The sequence below is a fragment of the Mizuhopecten yessoensis genome, unplaced genomic scaffold (genome assembly GCF_002113885.1).
Source record: "Mizuhopecten yessoensis strain PY_sf001 unplaced genomic scaffold, ASM211388v2 scaffold716345, whole genome shotgun sequence".
In the NCBI taxonomy this organism is placed as follows: Eukaryota; Metazoa; Mollusca; class Bivalvia; order Pectinida; family Pectinidae; genus Mizuhopecten; species Mizuhopecten yessoensis.
In genome coordinates this window covers 436063-458196 of record NW_018480070.1, presented here as the reverse complement: position 1 = coordinate 458196, position 22134 = coordinate 436063, and the positions used below count along the sequence as shown (strand labels likewise).

Genomic DNA, 22134 nt, shown 5'->3' with positions numbered 1-22134 from the left:
TCGTGACATGACTCTAAGTTTTTCGATAGAAATTTTGAAATAATTTTTGGGTCTTTGTGCGAGAAGATAATTGCACTGTCATCTGCGTACAGAAATAATTTGCATCCTGGGTCAATACTGATCCGCATGTCATTTACATAAATGAGAAAAAGAAGCGGTCCCAATAAACTCCCTTGGGGTACCCCGCATGTTATATTACAAATATCTGAGTTCACATTATTGATATTGACTAATTGTTTTCTGTTGGAAAGGTATGATGTGAACCACTCCACCGACTCAATGCCCATTACACCAAGTTTATCACACAAAATCCCATGGTCAACTGTATCAAAGGCCTTCTGTAGGTCTAGTAAAACCATTCCAGTGAAGAGACCTTTAGACGTCTGGGACTTTATGTGATCAACCAGGTGAATTAAACAGGAGTCAGTGGAATAGGATTTTCTAAAACCAGATTGGAACTCATACAAAATGTTGTTATCAATCAAAAATTGTTCCAGTTGTTTATAAATTGCTTTTTCTAGGATTTTTGAAACAATACTCAAAATACTATCAGGTCTGTAATTATCAGCCTTCAATTTATCTTTTTTCTTGAATAGTGGTTAGAACACTTAATAGTTTGGAAAAAAGTCGTAGTATGATTATTTTATTAACATTTTGCAACTGCAATGTGTTTAAACTTATGTTTACCAGTAAAATAATCGGTAACGAGAACGCTACGGATTATATTATTTTATTAGCGGTTTATGGAAATTCTACTCCTGTATAAAGAATTTGGGTCAAACCGAGGCTTGCCGTGTGACGTTCTCCTTTCATTCCTATTACTTGCATGGTATATATTTGGTTTTTATTTTTGTAACTTATTTCATATCATATACATCAAACATTATCTTTGTCGGAGCAGTATTTAAGTGTGTTTTTTCACATCTCCACACGTCAGATTTCCATTTAGGGTGTCTAACAGACTTCCACATACTTGTATCTAGTGTTGTCCCAAGTCCCTAAAACGTCTACCTGGTAATCACACTCTCTCAACGTCAGGAAAAGATCCAAACATTGAATAAATCTCGGGTCCCTTATTGCTGTTCGTTTTTTGTGTGTAAATAATCGGGAGCTCCTTTGTGATATATTAGGGATTCGGAAATAAAGGGAATACCAGCGTTTATATAAGTATAATCTCTTTTCGATGTCAAAGTTGGAAATATGATATATATCTGAACATTAATGGAAATATTACATTGTATCTCAAGATTATAAGATGATTGAATTCCGGAACCTTGTTTCAGTCTTCCGCCTTATATTTTACACATACCTTCAGTACTTCCTCTTAAAAATTCACGTGGTGGTTGTGGTGAAAGGGACAGATTTATACGATGGCGAACTTATATATGAGTAAGTAAACACATCCATTATTTAATTCACTTGATAACAACGCCGTATATTTATGATACACGCCGTCGTAATGTATCCCATTTTTATCTTCACCGATTTGATGATGCCTGCGTATCAACAAGACTAGATCGACAACTGGTCAACACCATACCATATAATATGTTTATAAACATGTATATTCTGATACACTAGGTCCTGGAAAGATTACCAATATCAGTTTTAAATGTAATTGTAGTCCTACCGTATAAACATTCACAAACTAATGAAACTTTTTATACATATCATGGGCATCAATAAACGATGTTGTGAGACCAGACATCTATCAGCTGATCAGTCAAAATGTCTAAGACTGCAGGTGTCAGGGCCAGAGGAAACTCGGGCTACAAATAAGTGAAAAAAATACAAGCGCTTATGCGTGTTGGTATATATTTTTATAAATTTGTTACAAGACCAAGTGTAGCCTAGGAACTAAGTTCTACGACAACTAAAACAGAATTGGACAGACTTAAATTTTGTCATCTTTTGTAATTTATAAGTATATCTGTAGATTGGATTGCCCAATGCAAAACAGTAAAAAAAAAAAAGTAACAGATCAGTACCTTTATATCTTACTCTTTTCAAAAGGCTAATATGATTGCCATGCTTCAGGTGAAAATATTGACACTTCTCAACACCACAGTGGACACAACACAGTAATTAGCTAGGAATGCTAGTCGTTTCGGTAACGAGTCGTTTCGGGAGTCCCAAAGTCGTTTCGGGACTTAATCGATTAAGTTGTTTCGGGATATATACAATTTTCACTTATCAATAACATTTCACTCCCGTTTCATAAAAAGTCATGTAAATACACAAGTATGGTCTATGACCTGTATCATATGGCCTACCCGTGCTTGTGATCATTATCGTGTTTAACAGATTGCTAATGCTTAAGGGGATACCTACCAACATTTACCCAACTGACAGTATGTTGTTTCCTGATGAAACTAATCTCATTACTTAATACAGATATAGAGGAACTATATAGAGGAATTCCTTGTTTGATATTGTAAAGTTATGTTTTCAATTCACTTTATTCTCCGTTATTGTTATGGACAATAAGAGACGAATTAATTAACATTGATTCTAACAATGTTTTAAGCATTTTGATTTTGCTATATTGAAATTAAATTTCATGAAAGTAAAAAACATGAAACAGGTAGAATGTATTTTATACATGTGAATTAATTCATCAAATCCAGCAATATAATTTGAACAATGTTTTTACGTTGTGTATTTGTGTCTGTATGAATATTATATATACGACACTAAATAAAGCTTCTTGTCTCTTGTATTATATATATTTATTCATGAGTCATTAAAATCATGAAATGGTAAATGTATGAAGGAAGAAGTCTATGATAAGTTGTAATAATTTGTATCCAATCGATTGTTTACATTTAGTTGACATTAAAATATGTTTAAGGAAAAAAGACAATGGTATGTACAGAACATACAAAAAAATGAAAAATCCCTAAACGACTTTTGACATGTCCCGAAACGACCTAACACCTTAGCTAGCACTCTCTCTGTGATTAGATTAACAATAGCTCTACTGAAATTTAATTGAAATTATTTGCAGTCACGATCGAGTGACCGTGTTGTTTTCACTCACCAGCACGTGGCATGAAGCCCTATTGCACTGTAGGTGTTAGAATTCGAACTACACACTGATTTGACCGAAAAGGGATTATAAAAAATATGCTTATAATAGAAGCGGTGACCATCAACACATCCTCTTCAAATCCACTCATAGGAAAATAAATCAAAACAGTACACACTATTTTTATGATACTTTAGCAATAAATATTGAAATAATTCAGGAGGTTATCAATCACATGTTTACGTACGTAGTATGTGATAGACGCGAGATCAACATGAAAGTGAGCTTGTATTGACATGTGTTTCCTATATATGTCATAAAGACATTTCCGTTTTTAATATGTATTTATATTTCATACAGGGAAAGCAAGTAAGAGAGTGTCTGCCAAAACTAGATACAAAGTTGAGAAAAAAGTAAGTTGAAAAAAAATGGAAAAAAACCCACGCCAACAAAACAAGGGTCTGTCTGTAAAGAGTTGTATATGAAGAATTTTTGAAATGTTTTGCCTGCAAATCTCATATAAAGAATTAAACCAAAGCTAGCACTTCTAGAAAATTTTAAATTCTTAACATGCAAATCTCATCTTGGTTCCTTGTCCCTAGTGATATACCTAGTGATTGTAAACCATGACAAAATCAATATCTTGCTACTAATATTAGCAACCAATAATCCCCTATATGATACTGGAGAATATTGATATCTATCTGCTTCTCTTAATTAGTGGAAATACATTGGACTAGTAATAGGTTTGTGGCAGGAAAAAATTGTAAATATACCGGTGTAGTAGGACGAGGAATAGTGATATAGATCATGCCGTCATTGGAGCTCGAACCGGCAACCCTTGACACTTGCGCCCGGAGCTCTACCGCTGAGTTAAAGGGAAATTCCCTACAACTGACGCTTGTAAGGCAATCTAATCAATGCACATCTTTTACACTATTCCCCCCTTTTTCAATCACCAACCCAGGTTCTTTTGCTCCCCGCTAAGGGTTCTCGTACCTTAAACCGGGAGGGTCAATGGCACCAGTTTGTAGTAGGACGAGGAATAGTGATAAAGATAGTGCCGTCATTGGGACCGAACCGCGACCTTTGGCTCTCCAGCCCGATGCTCTACCGCTGAGCTGAAGGGAAATTCCCTACAGCTGCGCTTGTGAGGCAACCTAATCAATGCACATCTTTTACACCGGTGTGTTAAATCAAATTATTCAAATGATATCTGGATGCTTAAATTCTTTTACCAAGAAAACTTTACTAGAACATGAAGAATGTGTATGGTAAAGGTACTTCACTAATTTTAGGTTAGACAGCACAAGAAGAAAGTGAAAAAGTTAGAAAGGAAAAATGGCAGCAAAAGTAAGTACTGTATACATGTATATTTATATGAATAAATTCTCACCTTTTTCTTGTGAATTGTGACCATTTATCAGATTGTCAATCTTTTAAATTTACTAGTAATAATTAAAAGTAACGGTGATGACAAACCAAAATATATTCGCAATTAATTGTAATCCAAAATATTTTTGAAATCAAATTAAAGTTAATGCTTAATTTAAAGTGATTTTGCATGTACCCAGGATATGTATGTATGGTCAAGTTACTTTATTTTATCAGAGATGAAAAAGGATCCAGGGATCCCAAACAGTTTGCCGTTTAAAGAAAGTGTCCTAAAGGAAGCACAGGAAAGGAAACAAAGGGTAAGATTTATTAGGGTACTAGTAAACTCATGGTACAATTGTCATTTTGCTTACAGTGTGATATTTCATAATTTAAAATGCTATCTATAGCATATTGATATCTTTACTTTTTTTCATTACACAGTCCTTAGATAAACCTCCCGACCAAAACTATTGTTATAAACTAGCAGTCACTTCTACATGAGAGTGTTTTCCAATCATAAACTGTTTGTGTGTTTCCATCATTTTGGTAGAGTAATCGGGGACCACTGATGTCAAATCTCAAATTGTTAAAATTCCTGAAAGGTTTCTGATCGAAGTTCATTGCCTGACAACAAAAGTAACCATACATAACATGAACCTTTTCCAGTCTTTTAGCCAGGATTGCAAACTTACATGTCCAAAAAGCTGATATTTAGCCCATTTTGACAAAACTGCTGGTCCAAAATTAAGTTAAATAGTAAGGATATGTAGTGAGAAGTTGCCTGTCTAAGTGGGCCTTTTTAAGAAAACTGTCCGTCCAAAAGACAGGTGGCTGGCTAATAGCTTGCCTTGTTGCTTCCAAAAATACTGTTACATCATTTGGTAAAGCAGTTTGCTGAAAGAGTTTTATTATCAAAATTAAACCTTGCAGAAAGATAAAATTGAATTTTCTTCTTTGTTTGAATGTAAATATAAGAATGGTAAGCAACGAAGTTCTGCTCTGTTATATTCTCCAAACTGGACTACTTCATAGAAGTATCAGTTAGTTTATATGTAGTCATGGAAACATCTTTGTTATGCTTTATGTTTCTGTTTTCAGCTAGAAGAAGAACAAGAAAAAAAGAAACAAAAGCGGAAGAAGGATAGAGCAAGGAATTTAGCAAAGAAGAGAAATTTAGAAGGAATGCTAAAAGATGCACAGAAAAGGGGTGGGGAGTTTGAAAAGAAGGTAAGGTTATTCTCTTGAACCAGAAAGCAGCCATTGTATACATATTTATTAATCAGGTGAAAAACAATATATAGTAAAATTCAGATAATATCAGTAATATCAGTTCCTTTGTGTTCAGGCTAAAGGAATAGCACTGTGGACTTTTATTTGCCAAAATAATGGCTGTTGATGTAGCAGTCATAATGTCATGAAGTTTTAACATCCAATCTAAATTTGATTTCAGAAAACAGTGACAGAAGATAATGGCAAAGCCTCAGGAAAAGCAGTGGAGACTTCTCTTAAGGCGTTTTACAAAGAATTCAGAAAGGTAGGAAATTCCTTTAAATTAGAACAGAAGACAAAACTACAACTTAAGAATCTCATAACTTCAGTTTTATTTCGAATTCTTCATGACTTAACAACTTAGTTTGAACTAGTATAACTCTACTCCTTAAGTATGGTCCTGAGAGAAATGGCTTTTATTGAGTTTACGATATCTCTTTGGGTATTATTTCTTTTATTGATATATATATTTTTTAATGGCTCTGACCTCCAGGTAGTGGATGTTGCGGACGTGGTACTGGAGGTACTGGATGCACGGGACCCTTTGGGGAGTAGGTGTGCCGAGATGGAGGAGGCAATCATCAGCAGTGGAGCCAACAAACGCCTAGTGCTGGTTCTCAATAAAATAGGTAGTTACTGTAATAGGTAGTGGCATTTAAGTTAACTTAGAAATTGTAACGGGAACCAATGTATGTGTAATAAAAGAAACTACGACAGGACCCATAGAAACTGGTCCAGGTATCAGATAATTATGAAAAAGCAGGAAGGTCAATACATGTTTAGTTACTGTCATGGTAAATTAGTTTATCTGTGTCTAGTTATTTTAGTTAAGAGAGTTCAAAAAGATTTAACAGCCAGGAATGTCATCTTGATCTAATTATATTTTTCTATCTGTTTATAGTCACAAAGTGAAACCATTTCAAGAAAATCTTACAAACAGGAATGGAAATCCATGGCTACATTAATGACAAATAGATCTTGAGTTGTCTATATAAAGCTGTCATCAAATCAATTGACCTCAAGGTAGTAATAGAAAATATAAGTTAGTCAGGTTACAATGGTGATGATTAATTTGCTGTTCTGGTGTCTTTCAGACCTTGTTCCACGTGAGAATGTTGAGGCTTGGCTGACTCACCTACGGAATGAGTTCCCCACAGTGGCCTTTAAGGCATCCACACAGACACAGGCAGAGAACCTGGTAAGGAGAGCCAGCACAAATCTTTTATCAACGGATCATGTACAAAATAAGCTTTTGGCCTTGTACCAATACTTCATTCAATCAACATGTATTATCCTCTTCATAAAATTGTAAAATTTAAAAAAAAACCACCCAACATAAGTCTGGCTAATTTTCCTACGTAGAGTCCTTTAAGCGCTTACTTAGTCAGCTTTCTCTCACAAGTTACTAAGCGAATCGGATGATGTCTATTTATACAAATGTTATCACACATGATCAGTGAAGTGATTCTGACAATGTGTTCATGTTCTGACGACTTATTTTTGAAAACAAAACATAACTTTTGACTTTTATGACCTACAGAGTCAGAAAAAAGTGACTAGCTTAGCCACGGTGAGTGGTGACCTTCTCAAGTCCAGTCACTGTATAGGAGCCGACATCTTGATGAAGCTGCTGGGCAACTACTGTCGAAGTCGAGACATCAAGACAGCCATACGAGTGGGCGTGGTTGGTAAGTGATCATAACAGCTGTACTGGCAGTTTTTATTCAGTGATCAGTATATGTGATAAAGACAATCACACCAGCGGGCAGGTTGATATAAGTCTGAACAAAGGGATCAGATGAGTGGGTGTGGCCAGAAAATAGTATTATGGCAACCATATTCTGCCAATGTCTCTTAAGGTTGTATATTAATGTCTACGAGTAAAAGTTAAATCTCAAACCAAATCATTTCAAGTATATTAGTAAATAGTTATGGTAAATACTTCAGCATCAAATCATAATGGCTAAAGTGAGAAAATGATTGCAGCCTTTTATTTGGGGGATGTTTAAGGTGTTGATTTCTGTTTCAGGCTTCCCTAACACTGGGAAGAGCAGTATAATAAACAGTCTGAAGAGATGTAAGGCCTGTAACGTGGGATCACAGCCAGGAATTACTAGGTAATACATCCCAACCATCCAGGTCTTTATTCCAATGTTTCTGGTTGATTGGGTCTATACTGAGCGACTCTACTGAGATTTTTATTGAGAGACTCTAAAGTTTTAGACAGGTGTTTAGCTAATTGAGCTACCTTTTGACCTGTCATCGATTAGTCCAGTTCTGCTACATGTATGATGAAGATTGTCTATTTCATAATGCATGTGTTATCATTGTCATATTAATTGTACTTAAGCCACAAACAAAAGTTTGTACTTGTTTTCACAGTGTTATATATTTTGATTTTCAATGCTCTTCGATAAATAAAACAAGGTACTGGAATGTAGGTTGGTGGTTTTTCTCCGGTAACTCCGGCTTTCCTCAACCACCAAAACCTGGCACGTTCTTCAATGACCATAGCTGTTAATAGGACGTAAAACACAAACAAACAAACAAAGATAAAACAATAATACATGTACAAAGTTTCCGGTGTGATTGTGTAACCTCCCTTTGTCTTGTTTGCAGAGCCATGCAAGAGGTACATTTAGACAAATATATAAATCTGCTGGACAGTCCTGGGGTTGTCATGGCGACGGGAGCTAGCGACATGTCTGTGATATTGAGGAATTGTGTCAAGGTTAGACATACACAGATATACAATATCATAAAATCTGTATTATTAGATAAAAACAGTCGAACTATTATCTAAAAGCTAATTTTTAATATGATAATGACATTTGTTCTTTTGTTCTGATAAATAGATGCCATTTCCAGCTTTCTATAGGGTCTTAGTAATCCATGTAACCCACAAATATCAGTTTCAAGCTATTTTTCAGACAAATTACCGTAGGATGTAAACTTCTGGATAAACTGAAATGATGTAATCAGTTCTGTAAATGCACTTTTAATCTAATATAAATGTTAGTAAACACATTAAATTACTCGATTTCTCTGTAGAGTTTGAAATACAGTATTAAATACAGTATGAAGGAGCTGTATTTTATACTGGAAAGATTTTGCTATGGTTTGTTTATCCATATTTTTGTCAATGTTACAGTTGGAAAGCCTAGCAGATCCTGTGGGGCCAGTGGAAGCCATATTGAAGCGTTGCTCTAAAGAACAGGTTCATTTTCTTCTACTATTGTAATGTGTGTATTTGTGACCACAAATCCGTAATATCAACTGGTTGTAACACAATTTATAAAAATATATCGAGAATAATGAAAAAACTAGCTTTATACAGAATGTCTATTATTTCCTTTTATACCCGTGATGTGTAGTGTTTCATGTCTGCTATTTCAGTTGATGATCCATTACCGAGTGCCAGATTACAGCAACGTCAACGACTTCTTGGCTCTATTGGCAAAACGATTCGGGAAACTAAAAAAAGGGGGAATACCTGATGTAGGCAAAGCTGCTAAAACCGTATTACACGATTGGACATGGTAAGATGGCTGACCTGTCTTACAAATATATACTTCTGAGGTATTTAGTACCGACTGAAAATCTTGATTACAACATTATGAATGTGAAAAAATGAATGATTAAGTTTTGAAAAAATATGATTCAAATTGTATTTTGAAGTATTTGATAATAAATTTGATTTGTTTTTTTTCTCAAAAATATACCATTGAGAATGTATTTTTGAGATAAACAATATAGTATTTGAGCTATCCGATTATAGCAGATGTCAGTTTCAGTAACAATGTTACTAACATTGATAAAATACAAGTGGGCATAGCTATGCCAATTTCCTGCAAACAAGACATAATTATGTCACGTCATCAAAAGTAGATGTGAGCAGAGTGAACCAAGGCTTATGCAAATTTCAGGCTGTTACTTTTATTGAACCGATCACATGTTAATAAGTTTTGAAAATGAAAGTGGTTTCCCCTGATTTGACTAATGAATGAAATAGTTGTGAAACCTTCACAGAAAAGTACTGTAATTATAAGGAATAGCCATCTATTCATTTTACACATGCTCAACTGGAGTTATTATAAAAAACACCTGACTAAAATAGAAGGCTATTCCTTGAAAAGTACAGGTATTTGAGATAACAAATTATTAAAAGCATTTGGGACCAGGCAGGCTACTACTCCCTGGTATTACTCGAGTTTGTTGTGAGTTTGTAATACTGTACAGTAATGATGTGCTTATGATCAATTATAATCGAAAATCGATCAGCTTGACCTTTTCGATTCTGATACCGATTATTGATTACAAATTCCATAATCGATATGATCGGTTCATCATTGAAATCAAAGTGTTAAATGTCTTAAACTTGAAGGATGCATTGAAAGTCACATTCTGATGGGTTGTACTATATGATTGATAAACTGCATAAACGTTGCTTGAAATCCATTCATTATAGAAGAAATCAAATGTATAGTTGTTATCAGCTGTCTGTCAATGTTATAGTAGTGTTCTTACTATATTTGGGTATTCAGTCCTTTAATATTATAAACCGATCATGCAATTGGTCATCGATCAGTTTACTGCTCTGATTACAAACCCATTATCGATTATGATATTTGACCGATTGCCAATCACAACTGTACAGTAATAATGTTAGATAGCTCGGCTATTTTTTTTATATACATGCAAATCTGTCTTATTCTTTCTGTAAGACATTAACAGAGAAGAAAAAGGCGTTACTGTTTTCACTGGGCATGTTTTACCACTCTAGATCTGACATTTATCGTTACAGTGGACGGATCACATACTACACACAGCCTCCGGAGCAGCACACCCTTCCAACCCACATCAGCGCTGAATTTGTCACGAAAATGGGCAAGGAATTCTGTTTGGACGATCTATTATCACAGGAACAAAAGAATCTTCAAGGTAGCAATAATGATTGTACATTTTTTGAAGGATTTTGTGGAAAAAAAATGTAAACTGTCACAAAGTTGTTTTCTTAAACTCTTTCATAATAATGGAATGAGGTTGTGATGGCTAATGGCTGTAGGTTTACAACATTTGATATGGATGCTGAGAAATATCTTAACAGTTCTTATTTAAAAAAAACTTTTATGAAACAACCTACATTCAGTATCATTAAATTCAGCTAGAATCTGTCAGTTTAATATTCCTTTGTTTGTATGCTTTACCTATTTGTGGTAACAATTTGTCACAAAAATATTTTATAAAAACTATTAAAAACTCCTTCAGTTTCGCCTTTCACTGTAAATTCACAATGTTGTCGGATTGTTGCTGGTGTGATCAAATTGTATTTCATAGGATAAGGATATTTTAGAAGTGAAAAGAGAATGACAAAGTTATCCTAGTTCATTAATTGATACAAGTATGTGCCATTATGTAGCATATTTGAAGTCCTGTTGTTACAATATAAAAACCTCTGTTCTAGTTAAAAAAGCAACTTATTCGGCCCAGTGTACTGGTTTGTTCGGTTAAAGCCCTCTCACATTGATAGATACCAAAAGGTATCCAGGGCAATTAGAGAATAAGGATTAAATGAATAGGAATTTCAATCACAACAATATACAAATAAACGACATCCTTTTCTAGGGTTAGAGACCCGGAGTCATAAACACATGCTGGTGGATTCCCTGGGGGCAGCCAAGGTCATTATGTCAGAGTCTGACCTTGAGGCCTTGGACACAAAGATTGACAGTGAGGAGGAGGAGGAGGAGGATTATGAGTTTGATGATGATGAGGATGAAGAGAACATGGAGGGTTCTGACCTAGAAAAAGATGAGGAAGAAGATGAAGATGATATGGTTAGTTATTCGAATGTCACAGTTAATATCTTTCTATAAACAGTATGGTAAAACAAATTTATATCAGGATTTAAATATTTTAATTTACTTTTGGTTTTCTGTGAATGTTTCATAACTATTGTATTAATCAGTAAGATCAAGGGATACAGATTGTAATTTTAACGTGTAGTTGGTTCAATAAAAGTTTTGGTTAACCCTGCCCACATCTACTGTTGATGACGTCACACAATTGTATCTCGTTCATGGGAAATTTGCATAGACCCCCTCACATGAACTGTTGGCAACATCATGGAAATTTGTCACGTTCTATGCGCAGATTATGAGTTGATAACTCCAGTTTGTGGGAACATTGGTTATTGAGTGAATGTCCGTGTAGACTAATGTCGGTGTAGACTATATATATCTACATATACCATCATCACTGAGGTCAGCAATAATTGATCTACATCCCAGGTGATCCTTGTCTAAGTCTAACTTTTGTGTACCTGTAGAAGGTCAGTTTTGATCAAAAGGATTGTTCAGTATAGTTTGTTAGCCTGAGATCCTCTGGTCCTGACACCAGACTAAGATATTTCAACAGATATATTTCTGGTGTGGGGCCAGAGGGCACTACTATATGAAAATATATAACGAATTCTCTGGCACCATTTGGTATGGGAGAGTTTTGAAGTGCTGACAGGGCCAGATGAAGTTTGGGCTTTATAGCAATTGTATGCATTCCTTTTTGTTTTCAGATGAACCAGATGACAGTCTCTATTGACGCTAAAAAGAAAGGAGGTAGGACCCCAAAGAAAGGACAAGGATCAGTGGAGATGAAAACTGTCGGAGGGTCAGCTGAGAAACACAAATTGAAGGTCAAAGCCAAGAGATCCAAAGGCGATAGGAAAGCGGCACAAGAGAAACTCAATAATGGACTATTACAACTCAACAAGCAAAGGAAACAAGACTTCAAAAAGATGAAGAAACAAAGGAAAAGAGCAGGTTAGTTGTGTGTTGGTGTATAGAATATATTTTATAAACAATCAAAAATGTCTTGTGTGATGAAATAGTTTGTTTAAAAAAAAATCTGCCTCCAAACAGTTAATGCCAACAGGTAGTGAAACTATTTTAATTGATTGTCAATATGTGAAAGATTCTAATTAATTGGCAAAAAAGTTTTACTGATGGACTGAACATGTAGCAATATGTCACAGATAATATACTTTTGTATTGATCTACAGAGAATGTATCAAATGTTCTATTTAAATCATTTTTTCCCTTTTTGATAGATAAAGTGGCTGGAGATCTTTCTACTGCAATGACAGAAGCATTCAGTATTGGTATGGATTAGACGTCCGAGGACAACTAGAACAAGTGTTGGAATAGATAGGAAAGACTGTTATTGCTGTCTATATCTGATATTTCTGTCACCACTGAGACTGTTATCTACCTTTGGCGAGAGAGGATCTACTTGTGAAACTTGTGAACTTTACCAGTATATTAAACTTAAACCACCTTTTTGATTGTCATGTTTTATATAATTATGTGCCTGGCTTCCAAGCCAGAATATGCAGTTCAGGCGTCTGACCATCTACGACCACCAGCTCTCCACCAAGGGTTTGAGGCCTACAGGGGTAAGCCACAGGTGGATGGTTTTTCCTTCAGGCACTCTGGTTTTCCTCGACCATCGAAACCTGGCTTGTCCTTCAATGGCCATACCTGTTAATAGGAAGTAAAGCACAACCAAACCAAACTACAATACACTATATTAAGATTGTGTTTGCTGGTCCTGACTTATCCATGCCCTAAGTTGTGATCAGTTGATGAAAATATTCACTGGCACCTAATTACCAATTACACTCAATGACGAACCGATGTTTTGATTTTCTAGATATAATCTAAGAAGCTCTGGGTACAAATTTGATTTTAATGATAATTGCTGGTTCGTGTGATAAAGGAGTTGACCTGATGTATTCATTGTGATTGTAATATGCAAATACTGTAATACTCCCTCACAAACATACAATTCTGGATCCAATTTGTTCCTTATGAATAGAAAAACTGAAAACACATTTTTAACAAGAAAAAGAGAACTGAAAGGTTTGGGAGGGGGTACTGAAGCTTCCAAAACAATCGAGGATTAACCACCGAGATGTGACCCCTTGAATTGGCCACTAAAATGTAACTACGTGGATCATGACTGGGACACTGTATTTGAACATTGCCGTGAAACTCTAGCTCTGGACCGTTAAAGATAAACAGACACTGCCTTTAGTTAATTCCTGTTATCAGGCCAGAGGACCTCACACTGACATTGTCTCCTGGGAAAATATCTCTTAGGACCAGCAATAAATCAATTTTGTATTTAACGAAAATATGACTTGCCATCGATTTTAGCACGCCTTTTCTACATTTATTATCAACAAGAAAGTGTGAATTTCCTTTCGACAATGAGCTAATCAAGAGGAAATTCATATTGCACTGGTATGACCTACACGTACTTATTAGTCGGTCTCTGCTAGCTAGCTCGGGTGTAATTACTTATGATACATGTATATTGATATATAAACAATATTATAAATAATTAAACGTGAACTCATCTAGATAATTCCCACAGTATCGTTAATTCTTACTTCACCGTACGTTTAGTGTTAGTTATCTAAACGGTCTTTGGATGCGGGCATACTGACTGATTTATCTTGCAATCAATGACTTATAAATGGATGCTTCAGCCAGTGTTCGTGTGAAGCATCACCGTAATTACGTCTTTCGGTTTGGTTGGGGTTTTATTGGGTTTATAGCCCTAGTAAGTAATAGTTAAGTCGCCTAGAGGACGCGCGTCCGGTTTGTGTAACAGCGTGTACGTGCTGGAGGCGGTATCGTGGTGTATTTGCCTATTAGCGATAGCGCGGATTTGATGGTGAATTAAGTGCTATCTCACTGAAATGCCATGCCGAAGACACCCAGCACAGCACTACACCTGGTCACATGAGTCTGACAACGAGTTTACCTTAAATGCTTTGAAGGGAATTAGTAACTATCACTTTTGAGGATTTTGGTAGATTCCGTCCCGGGGACAGAACCTATTGCCTTTCTCACCTGGGCAAACGTTCAACAAGGCACTGCGAGACGAAAAAATCTGTTAAGAAGTGGAGAGAAAATAGAAAAATCTCAATTAGTGCAGCATATTTATTTATGTCACTTTTGTGTCCCCAAGTAGAAGGCATACAAGTTAATCCACTCAGGGAGTTCCCACATTTCTTGCACCTCTTTCAATATGCAGTGGATAACAGTAGGTATATTCTTTTCCCCCGACCTGCAAGGAGTGAAGATGTTCGTACATTTCACAATAGATATCCGAATGTATTACCACCTACATTAGAATTTAGATTATAAATGTAGATGTAGCTGACAGGAAAATGATTTTTTGGATTGTATTTATCGGCCCATCGCATTTGTAAGGCAAAATACTAAAAGGGAAGTCGTCCATCTGGCGTCTCGGCGAATCTTATATTACACAATTTTTCTTTTGATATAGAATGAACTTTTTTTGTTTGTTTTTTGGTTAACAATCAAAAACAGAATATTTATAGCTAAGTTAAAATATCGGTTTATAATACACTTATCTAGATGGATGAATGCTTGTGTCGAATACACCAACATCCCGCCTCTGGCACTCTCGTATACCGGTACATTACATGCAAGGAGATAAACGTTCTGAAATAATAGGACGTTGCTCAATTTCGCTCTCTACACCACAGGGATATGTCAGAGCAAAATTGAAGGCACGCGGCTAGATATTTGATTGGTCTCGGGTAAAAAAACACCTTGACCAATTCATAGGCTGGAGCGACACCCGACTTCCATGCCAGTCAATTTTACCATGACGGGACCGCGAAATTCTTTTGATGTACATCAAATGATCAAACTAGTCTTCCCGTCTCATCCACCAGGTGGTGCACTCTGAGCCTTCGATTTCGCTATGACGTATTCCAGGGCTGCAGAGAGCGTAAGTGAGCGTAACCCCTGGAGTATCGAGGATGGGTTAACAGCTAATTCGCAGTACATATACCTTAGGCATGACAAGGAATTTCTGAGTGGTTCAAAATTTAATATAGATGAATAATTGAACGGGTCTCCTTCATTAGCATCATGTCATGTAGAATTTAACCGGAAGTACAAAATCAACATTAAAGAAAGGTTTATTACGCGTCCGAGTTAGATAACTCGTTACTTTGCTGATGAAACTGAGATATTGTCTGTACTCGAATAATTTGTTCTATCGAACAAGTCTACATTCTGTGTGCTGGTTTGTTAAAGATGTTTTTATTTGCAGGAGCAAACATAAAACTATCATTTAAAATACAAACCATTAATCTTGCCATGTAAAAGGAAGACTTTAAACACATTGACACTCAACCAGAAGTTCTTTTTAAGAATTGAAAAAAATGACATTTTATCTGTACCTTTATCTAATAGAAGAACTAGTTGCACCACATTTGTCACCAAGAACAAACCTCTGCTAGAATTTACATCTAAAATCCAGAATATGCTTAAAACGGGTCTGATTGATCGAGTGGTTAACAATCCGCCCTTCCACGCAGGCGGCCGGGGTTCGATCCCCAAATCCGTCGTACGCATGGAATATTCAGAGAAAGCGTTTTTCTCCAGCCCACACAACTCCAACAACCCAGGTGGAGTATAAATGATCTGGGGTGGATGTTGGGGTATCTGTTCTGTAGCATTCAAGTGAGGTGGATCCTGCGAATTCCTCAAAACATTGTATTGATGAATGGATTTGCTGATTGTATAAATTGTATATCTATGTACTGTAAAGCGCTTTAGAGAGGCTTAATCTAGATAGATAGGCGCTATATCAAATGTATATTATTATTAAAACAATCACAAATTTCTGTGGAGCGTCGTGTTGACCGTAATGAGAGGCCTTAATCTATCATAAAAAGTTTTACGCGGTCGTCTTCTTGTTTGCCGACTACTTCAAACCTCGTTCATCAAGCCACTACGTGATGGTCTGTTTGTCCTTCCGTCCAGCCTTGAGATAAGGTCGGACCTAGTAACCTGATGCTGGTTTCAGGCCAGCCCTGACAAAGCCTTGTAAGGCCTGCATAAACCTTTGCAGGTCCGCCAAGATGTATACATGAAAATATTAATTTCAAAACAGACGAACCGGTTGTTCCACATAAACGAACAAGTCCCAGTTTACGCCTTAATTCACTGATGACGAGCGCGATGGCAGTTTTTTTTCTTCTCTTTAATGACCTAACATGTTTGGATAGTTAGTGACTTTTACATGTTCCAACATTTGACATGGGGTGTACTAACAGGGGCCACATGTGGTGCAGGGATTTCTGTTTTTTTCTATTCCGTAGTAACAGCTCATGATGTTTCCCCTTTATTTTGGTAAAAATGTTTTATTAGGTGACGACCTTGAATTCCGAACTCGATCTTGACACCCCACCCCCAGGACACGAGATTAGTTATTTCATAGCATTGTCTGCTTGCGTTTTTGCTTCTTCCCTATTCCACATAGGCCAGACTGTAGTTTACGATTTCAAGATTTTCACTCAAACAAACATTTTTTTATTCATACAATCAGACACACTTGCGTTAGTAACAAAAAGTCATCAGGTGTGACAACTGTGTGATTTGGTTTGTAATTGATTTACGTCTAATATTTACAGTTTTGGTCATTTAACGACGTTCCAGGATTTGACGGTGAAGGAAAACGGAGTACCCGGAGAAAAACCACCGACCCGCGACCAGTACCTGGCGACTGCCCAACGTAGGCCTCGAACCCGTGACGCGGTAGTGGAGGGCTAGTGATCGTAAACGGTCAGACGCCTCGGCCACCGCGTTCCAATGACAAGATGACATAAGATAATTACAATTTATTGCGAAATCAGTAAGAGAAAATAGCTTTAGAGTTACGGAATACATTAATATTGACGTATATATCAATGTGTCAGATATACGTGTATTCCGTCTTTGCGTATTGCAGAGCTATCTTCTCTTGGGAGCAGGTATTGATTGTTACGTCATTGGTTTGTGTGAGAAAATTACGTCGTTTTCTCAAAAATTGATGACGTTCCTCTCACAAACAAGTGACGTAAAAATCAATACCTACTCCCAAGAGAAGATAACTCTGCAATACGCAAAGACAGAATATTATACATGGAAACATGTATATCAATATACGTGTCCTATAGGCATAATATCTCTAACCTGATCTATTCCGGCACCAGGTTATCATTTAATACTAATAGGCAATTAAACATCACGTCATCAACAATAATAAAAACTTGTTATACTAGAAGTCAGTGATGCTGAATCATGGTGCTCTAATGTGTCAACGTTATTGCGAAATGTATTTCGGTAATATACAACCTGTAATTTTGTATTAGAATATAACACTACCATTTCAGGGATTGATACATGGTTCAGTTCAATTGTTGAACCAAAAGTTTGCATGCATATTTTGTTTTGTAACGAAATCTGTACCGAGCTTATCAAGCACATGCATATCTCTGAACCAAACCAAACCAAGCGAATCTCTCTGTACATAGACCCAAATCTGGCACAGCAGGGAGACCCAGGTAGAACTTATATTGCAGTTTGTATGAGACAATGATATGTCTTTTATTGATTAATCATGCGAAAAAAATGTATTTACCTCTTCAGAGTAACTCGAAATTTATTATGGCCGCCATAATCTCTGTTTGCCTGAGTCATATTCAACGATTGTGCAATAGCAGCCTCATGAATATTCATATGTATATCGAAGAAACTTGTAACATTATGACCGGGAGAACGTTGCGTTATTGTCCGGGTAGTATAAGGGAAAAACATGGTGGAGTGGGGTACGGAATTGGTATCGATATAAAGGGAAACCAAAGGGAACCGACAAAAAGGGGAAAATAATAAAAAAAAAACGCGGGCTCACAATATGCATGGCACCTATCATGATGTTTTCTGTCAAAATAAGGAAACATCAAGAGAGTCTCATTTTGTCAAGTCAATGAAAATCAAGGAAATTTCAGCCGCGAAATTCAGGGGTTACAACCTATTTCACTCTTTGCACCCGTGGAATATGCCATGACGAAACCAAAGGCTCTGAACCTGCCAGATTGAAAGTAATAATCGCTTCTCTGTAATGACAGCTAGGTAACAGTTCAGCGAATTTTCAGTCTTTTTGTACATGAAACAAATCAAATAGCTAATCGTATGCCTTGGATTTGGTCATGACCTATTGCAGGGGTGCAGAAACGGTAAGTGATCGTTGGCAACGCCTGGGTGTCGAGGATGGCCATGTGTGTACCAGCTACCTAGCCTAAAACAAACCGAACATGTCAATAATCATTACAAATTATTAAATGCCGCACTTGCCTTCCACAGGTAATGGTAAGTATTCAGGGGTACAAAAGTCAGAATCCCAAATTGCAGTTCGCTGCTTTGCTATTTTGTCATTTTCAAAATAGGTCTTTACTATTTATAAAACAATAATTTCCACTATGCTGGGGTACCTTTATATGTCAAGTACGTCGTGAAATTACGTCATCATTGAAGTAAGGGAAGCCATGAAAGATATAGGTATTGCTGTATATTAACACTCATATTCTTTACAGCTTCTGATAAACTCTTTATGGAACATGCATACACCACTTTTGAACTCCCTTTTCCATTTCCTTTAGCATTATAGCAGCAATGTGATGTTGGTCTTCCCCATGTCTTTTGATCACTGCAATGCTCTGCAAAATGTCCTTCACAGTTTACATAGCTGTAATAAATATTGGAACTCATAATTCCGACATTTTCTCGCAACAACGCATTTTGAAAAATATGTTAAACAGAATTGTGTTTCCCACAACGATTTTGGCTCTTATCAGCTTTCTTAAAAGAATCATTATGTCGTAGATGTTTATAAAAGAATTTGACCCCGCGCTAATGTTCCGTGAATCCCCTCCTATCCTATTTAATAATCGATGAACCCGTTTATAATCTATTGGAAGCACATCCTTTGTATAGATTTACCACTATTTTTGATGATAATGTTTGTTCAGACAAACAAGGATAAGACGGTATATCTAATCAATTTCTGCTATAACACATCTTACGCCAACTTTGTGAGTATGCACACACAATACAAATTAATCAGGTGCTTGAATATCCCATTGCTTGGGTATCCACACTGTTGAAAATATATGTAAATGATATATATTCGATTTTCATGGAATGACTGAATCGTCGCCATTGATTGGGTATCCGATGTATGTTAATGCCGTGTTTATCTCACCCTAGCACTCATAGTGTATTTGTGCGGACGATCCGATTGGAGTTTGCTATATATGTATGCTATATATACTAGACACCCATGACCTGACTTTATGCTGCCCTTCGTCCCTGTAGCAGCTGTGTAGATCACATTGTGACCGGACGACTGAGGATGTCGTCGACTTTCGCCATACAGATATTTATGGCGTTTGTTCTCACCAAACGTGGACTTTCGTACATAGTAGCCTCTGGAAAGGAACCAGGTAAGGTGTATTTAATTTAACATTTGTTTCAAATATGCATTTTGTTTTAGTATGTTTGTTTGTTTTTGTTTTTTTGTTTTGTCTTGAAATATCATCATCGCAAAAAGGAAATTGTCTGGTGTTAATATTTGACACTCAAATTTGTTTGATGTAGAGATCTGTGAAATGTCATAAAATGGTAACATAATTTTGTTATTTGCCAGTGAAGCTTGTTTATTTTGCAGCGAATATTGCATATATTCTATCACTATTTCATTCACAATAATTCTAGGTTTAGTGTGTTTTTATCAAGGTTGTTTTACACATATTCTCGGCTATTTCCTCACGAGGATAAAGACGTATATTTGAGTAAAAACCTCCAAAAAATGCGTGGCCGTTACAACGCGATGTTGCTTATATCACGATTGATTCGATATTCGTTCTAGAAATAAACTGTATGAAACAGTGTACCTTTGAATAATATTATAAATAAATAGAACATTTATACAGTTGATCCTGCTATGTTTCTTTTCTTTTTTATCTGTGGGACCTTTTATTTTAAAGAAAGTTGTTGAAATGCAGCATCGCTAACTTAACTTTCACTTTCAATAAAATTATAGAGAAAGAGAAAAAGTTACATGAAAAAGAGAGAAAGAGGAAAAGTTACATGAAAAAGAGAGAAAGACAAAAAGAAGAAGAAAGAGGTGTGTTATTGGGAGAAACACAGAAAGACAGACTAACAGAGAATCGGAGGGACGGACGGACAAACAGGGACAAACATACTGATAGACAAACGGACAGAGATAGTTAGGTATACACAATATAAAGCTGATAAGTCGTTTAAATTCCATCATTGTCCTATTCAAAAAGTAATTAGAGCAGAATAAATGGTTTTCCATTATAATCTTTCCCAGCCACCGTTCCAGCCTCATCATCCCCGACAGCACTCATAGTAAATAGCCATTTCATGATTGTGTATAATTTAGTGTTATTATAACAAATCGTTGTCATTGTTATTGAACGTTATTACAATCGTTGTTTACTTGAATCACGTCCCTTGTGGAATGTCACGATCTGTCAAATGTGTTGTAATTTAGTTTATACTAACACTTTTGTCTACCTACGCTTGGGTTTTTCTTAACTATTACTCATCAATGTTAAAACAAGAGGCACAGAGGGCCTGTATCGCTCACCTGAATATGTTTAAAATAATTGGTATGAAGTAAAGATATAGCACTCCATGGTAGGTGCTGTAAGTACATATGAAATTTCAGAAAGATCCATCCAGTACTTGAGATATAGCGAGAACAAACTTCAAACAGAGCCCCACCCCTATGCCCCTAGGGGGGTCATACCCATCAATTATACAAAATTGAGACCCCTTGGTCCAAAGATGCTCCAGACTATATATGGAAAAAATCCCTAAATTTCGATGGTCGAAGAAGGATTTAAAAGGTTTTACCTCTATTTCTCCTATTGGGCCCCGCCCTTTTGCCCACTGGGAGACCACACCCACTGCATATACAAAATTAAGTCCCCTTGGCCCAAGGATGCTCCAGACTAAATTAGGATAAAATCCCTAAGTCCCTATGGTAAAAGAAGGATTTTAAAGGTTTTACCTCTATTTCCCCTATTGGGCCCCGCCTCTCTGCCTCCAGGGGGGTTAGACACACCGTTTATACAAAATTGGTTCCCCTTCAACCAATTATGCTTCATACCAAATTTGGACAAAATCCTGTCATTCGTACAGAAGAAGAAGGTATTTGAAGAATTTGCTATGTTTCCCCTATTGGGCCCCTCCCTTCTATCCCAGGGGGGGCCACACTCGCTGTTTATACGAAATTGAGTCCCTTTTGTCCTAGGATGCTCCGGACTAAATTAGGATAAAATCCCTCAATCCATATGGTAGAAGAAGGATTATAAAGGTTTTACTTCTATTTCCCCTATTGGGCCCCGTCCCTCAGGTCCCAGGGGGGCCACACCTACCGTTTATACAAAATTGGTTCCCCTTTACCCAAGGATGCTCCACACCAAATATGGACCAAATCCTTTCATTCCTACAGAAGAAGAAGGATTTTAAAGAATAATTTGCTATGTTTCCCCTATTGGGCCC

At 36.5% G+C, this 22134-nt stretch overlaps 2 protein-coding genes across 2 annotated transcripts in view; both read left to right on the top strand.

Annotated features, from left to right (window-relative positions):
• Positions 1-1309: 1309 nt before the first annotated feature.
• Positions 1310-13008, top strand: LOC110443444 (guanine nucleotide-binding protein-like 3 homolog). Its single transcript, XM_021487665.1, has 17 exons — positions 1310-1389; positions 3389-3441; positions 4327-4381; positions 4640-4722; positions 5504-5632; positions 5856-5939; positions 6168-6303; positions 6769-6872; positions 7215-7362; positions 7704-7791; positions 8294-8405; positions 8826-8891; positions 9071-9213; positions 10479-10615; positions 11300-11511; positions 12246-12492; positions 12780-13008. The coding sequence occupies exons 1-17, from the start codon at positions 1371-1373 to the stop codon at positions 12839-12841; spliced, it is 1878 nt and encodes a 625-aa protein (XP_021343340.1). The 5' UTR covers positions 1310-1370; the 3' UTR covers positions 12842-13008.
• A 6840-nt stretch (positions 13009-19848) lies between these two features.
• Positions 19849-22134, top strand: part of LOC110443453 — a 69686-nt gene continuing 67400 nt past the window's right edge. The window contains exon 1 of the mRNA XM_021487675.1: positions 19849-20042. Coding sequence (XP_021343350.1) covers positions 19952-20042 — 91 coding nt within the window. The 5' untranslated portion in view covers positions 19849-19951. The remainder of the gene's footprint in view (positions 20043-22134) is intronic.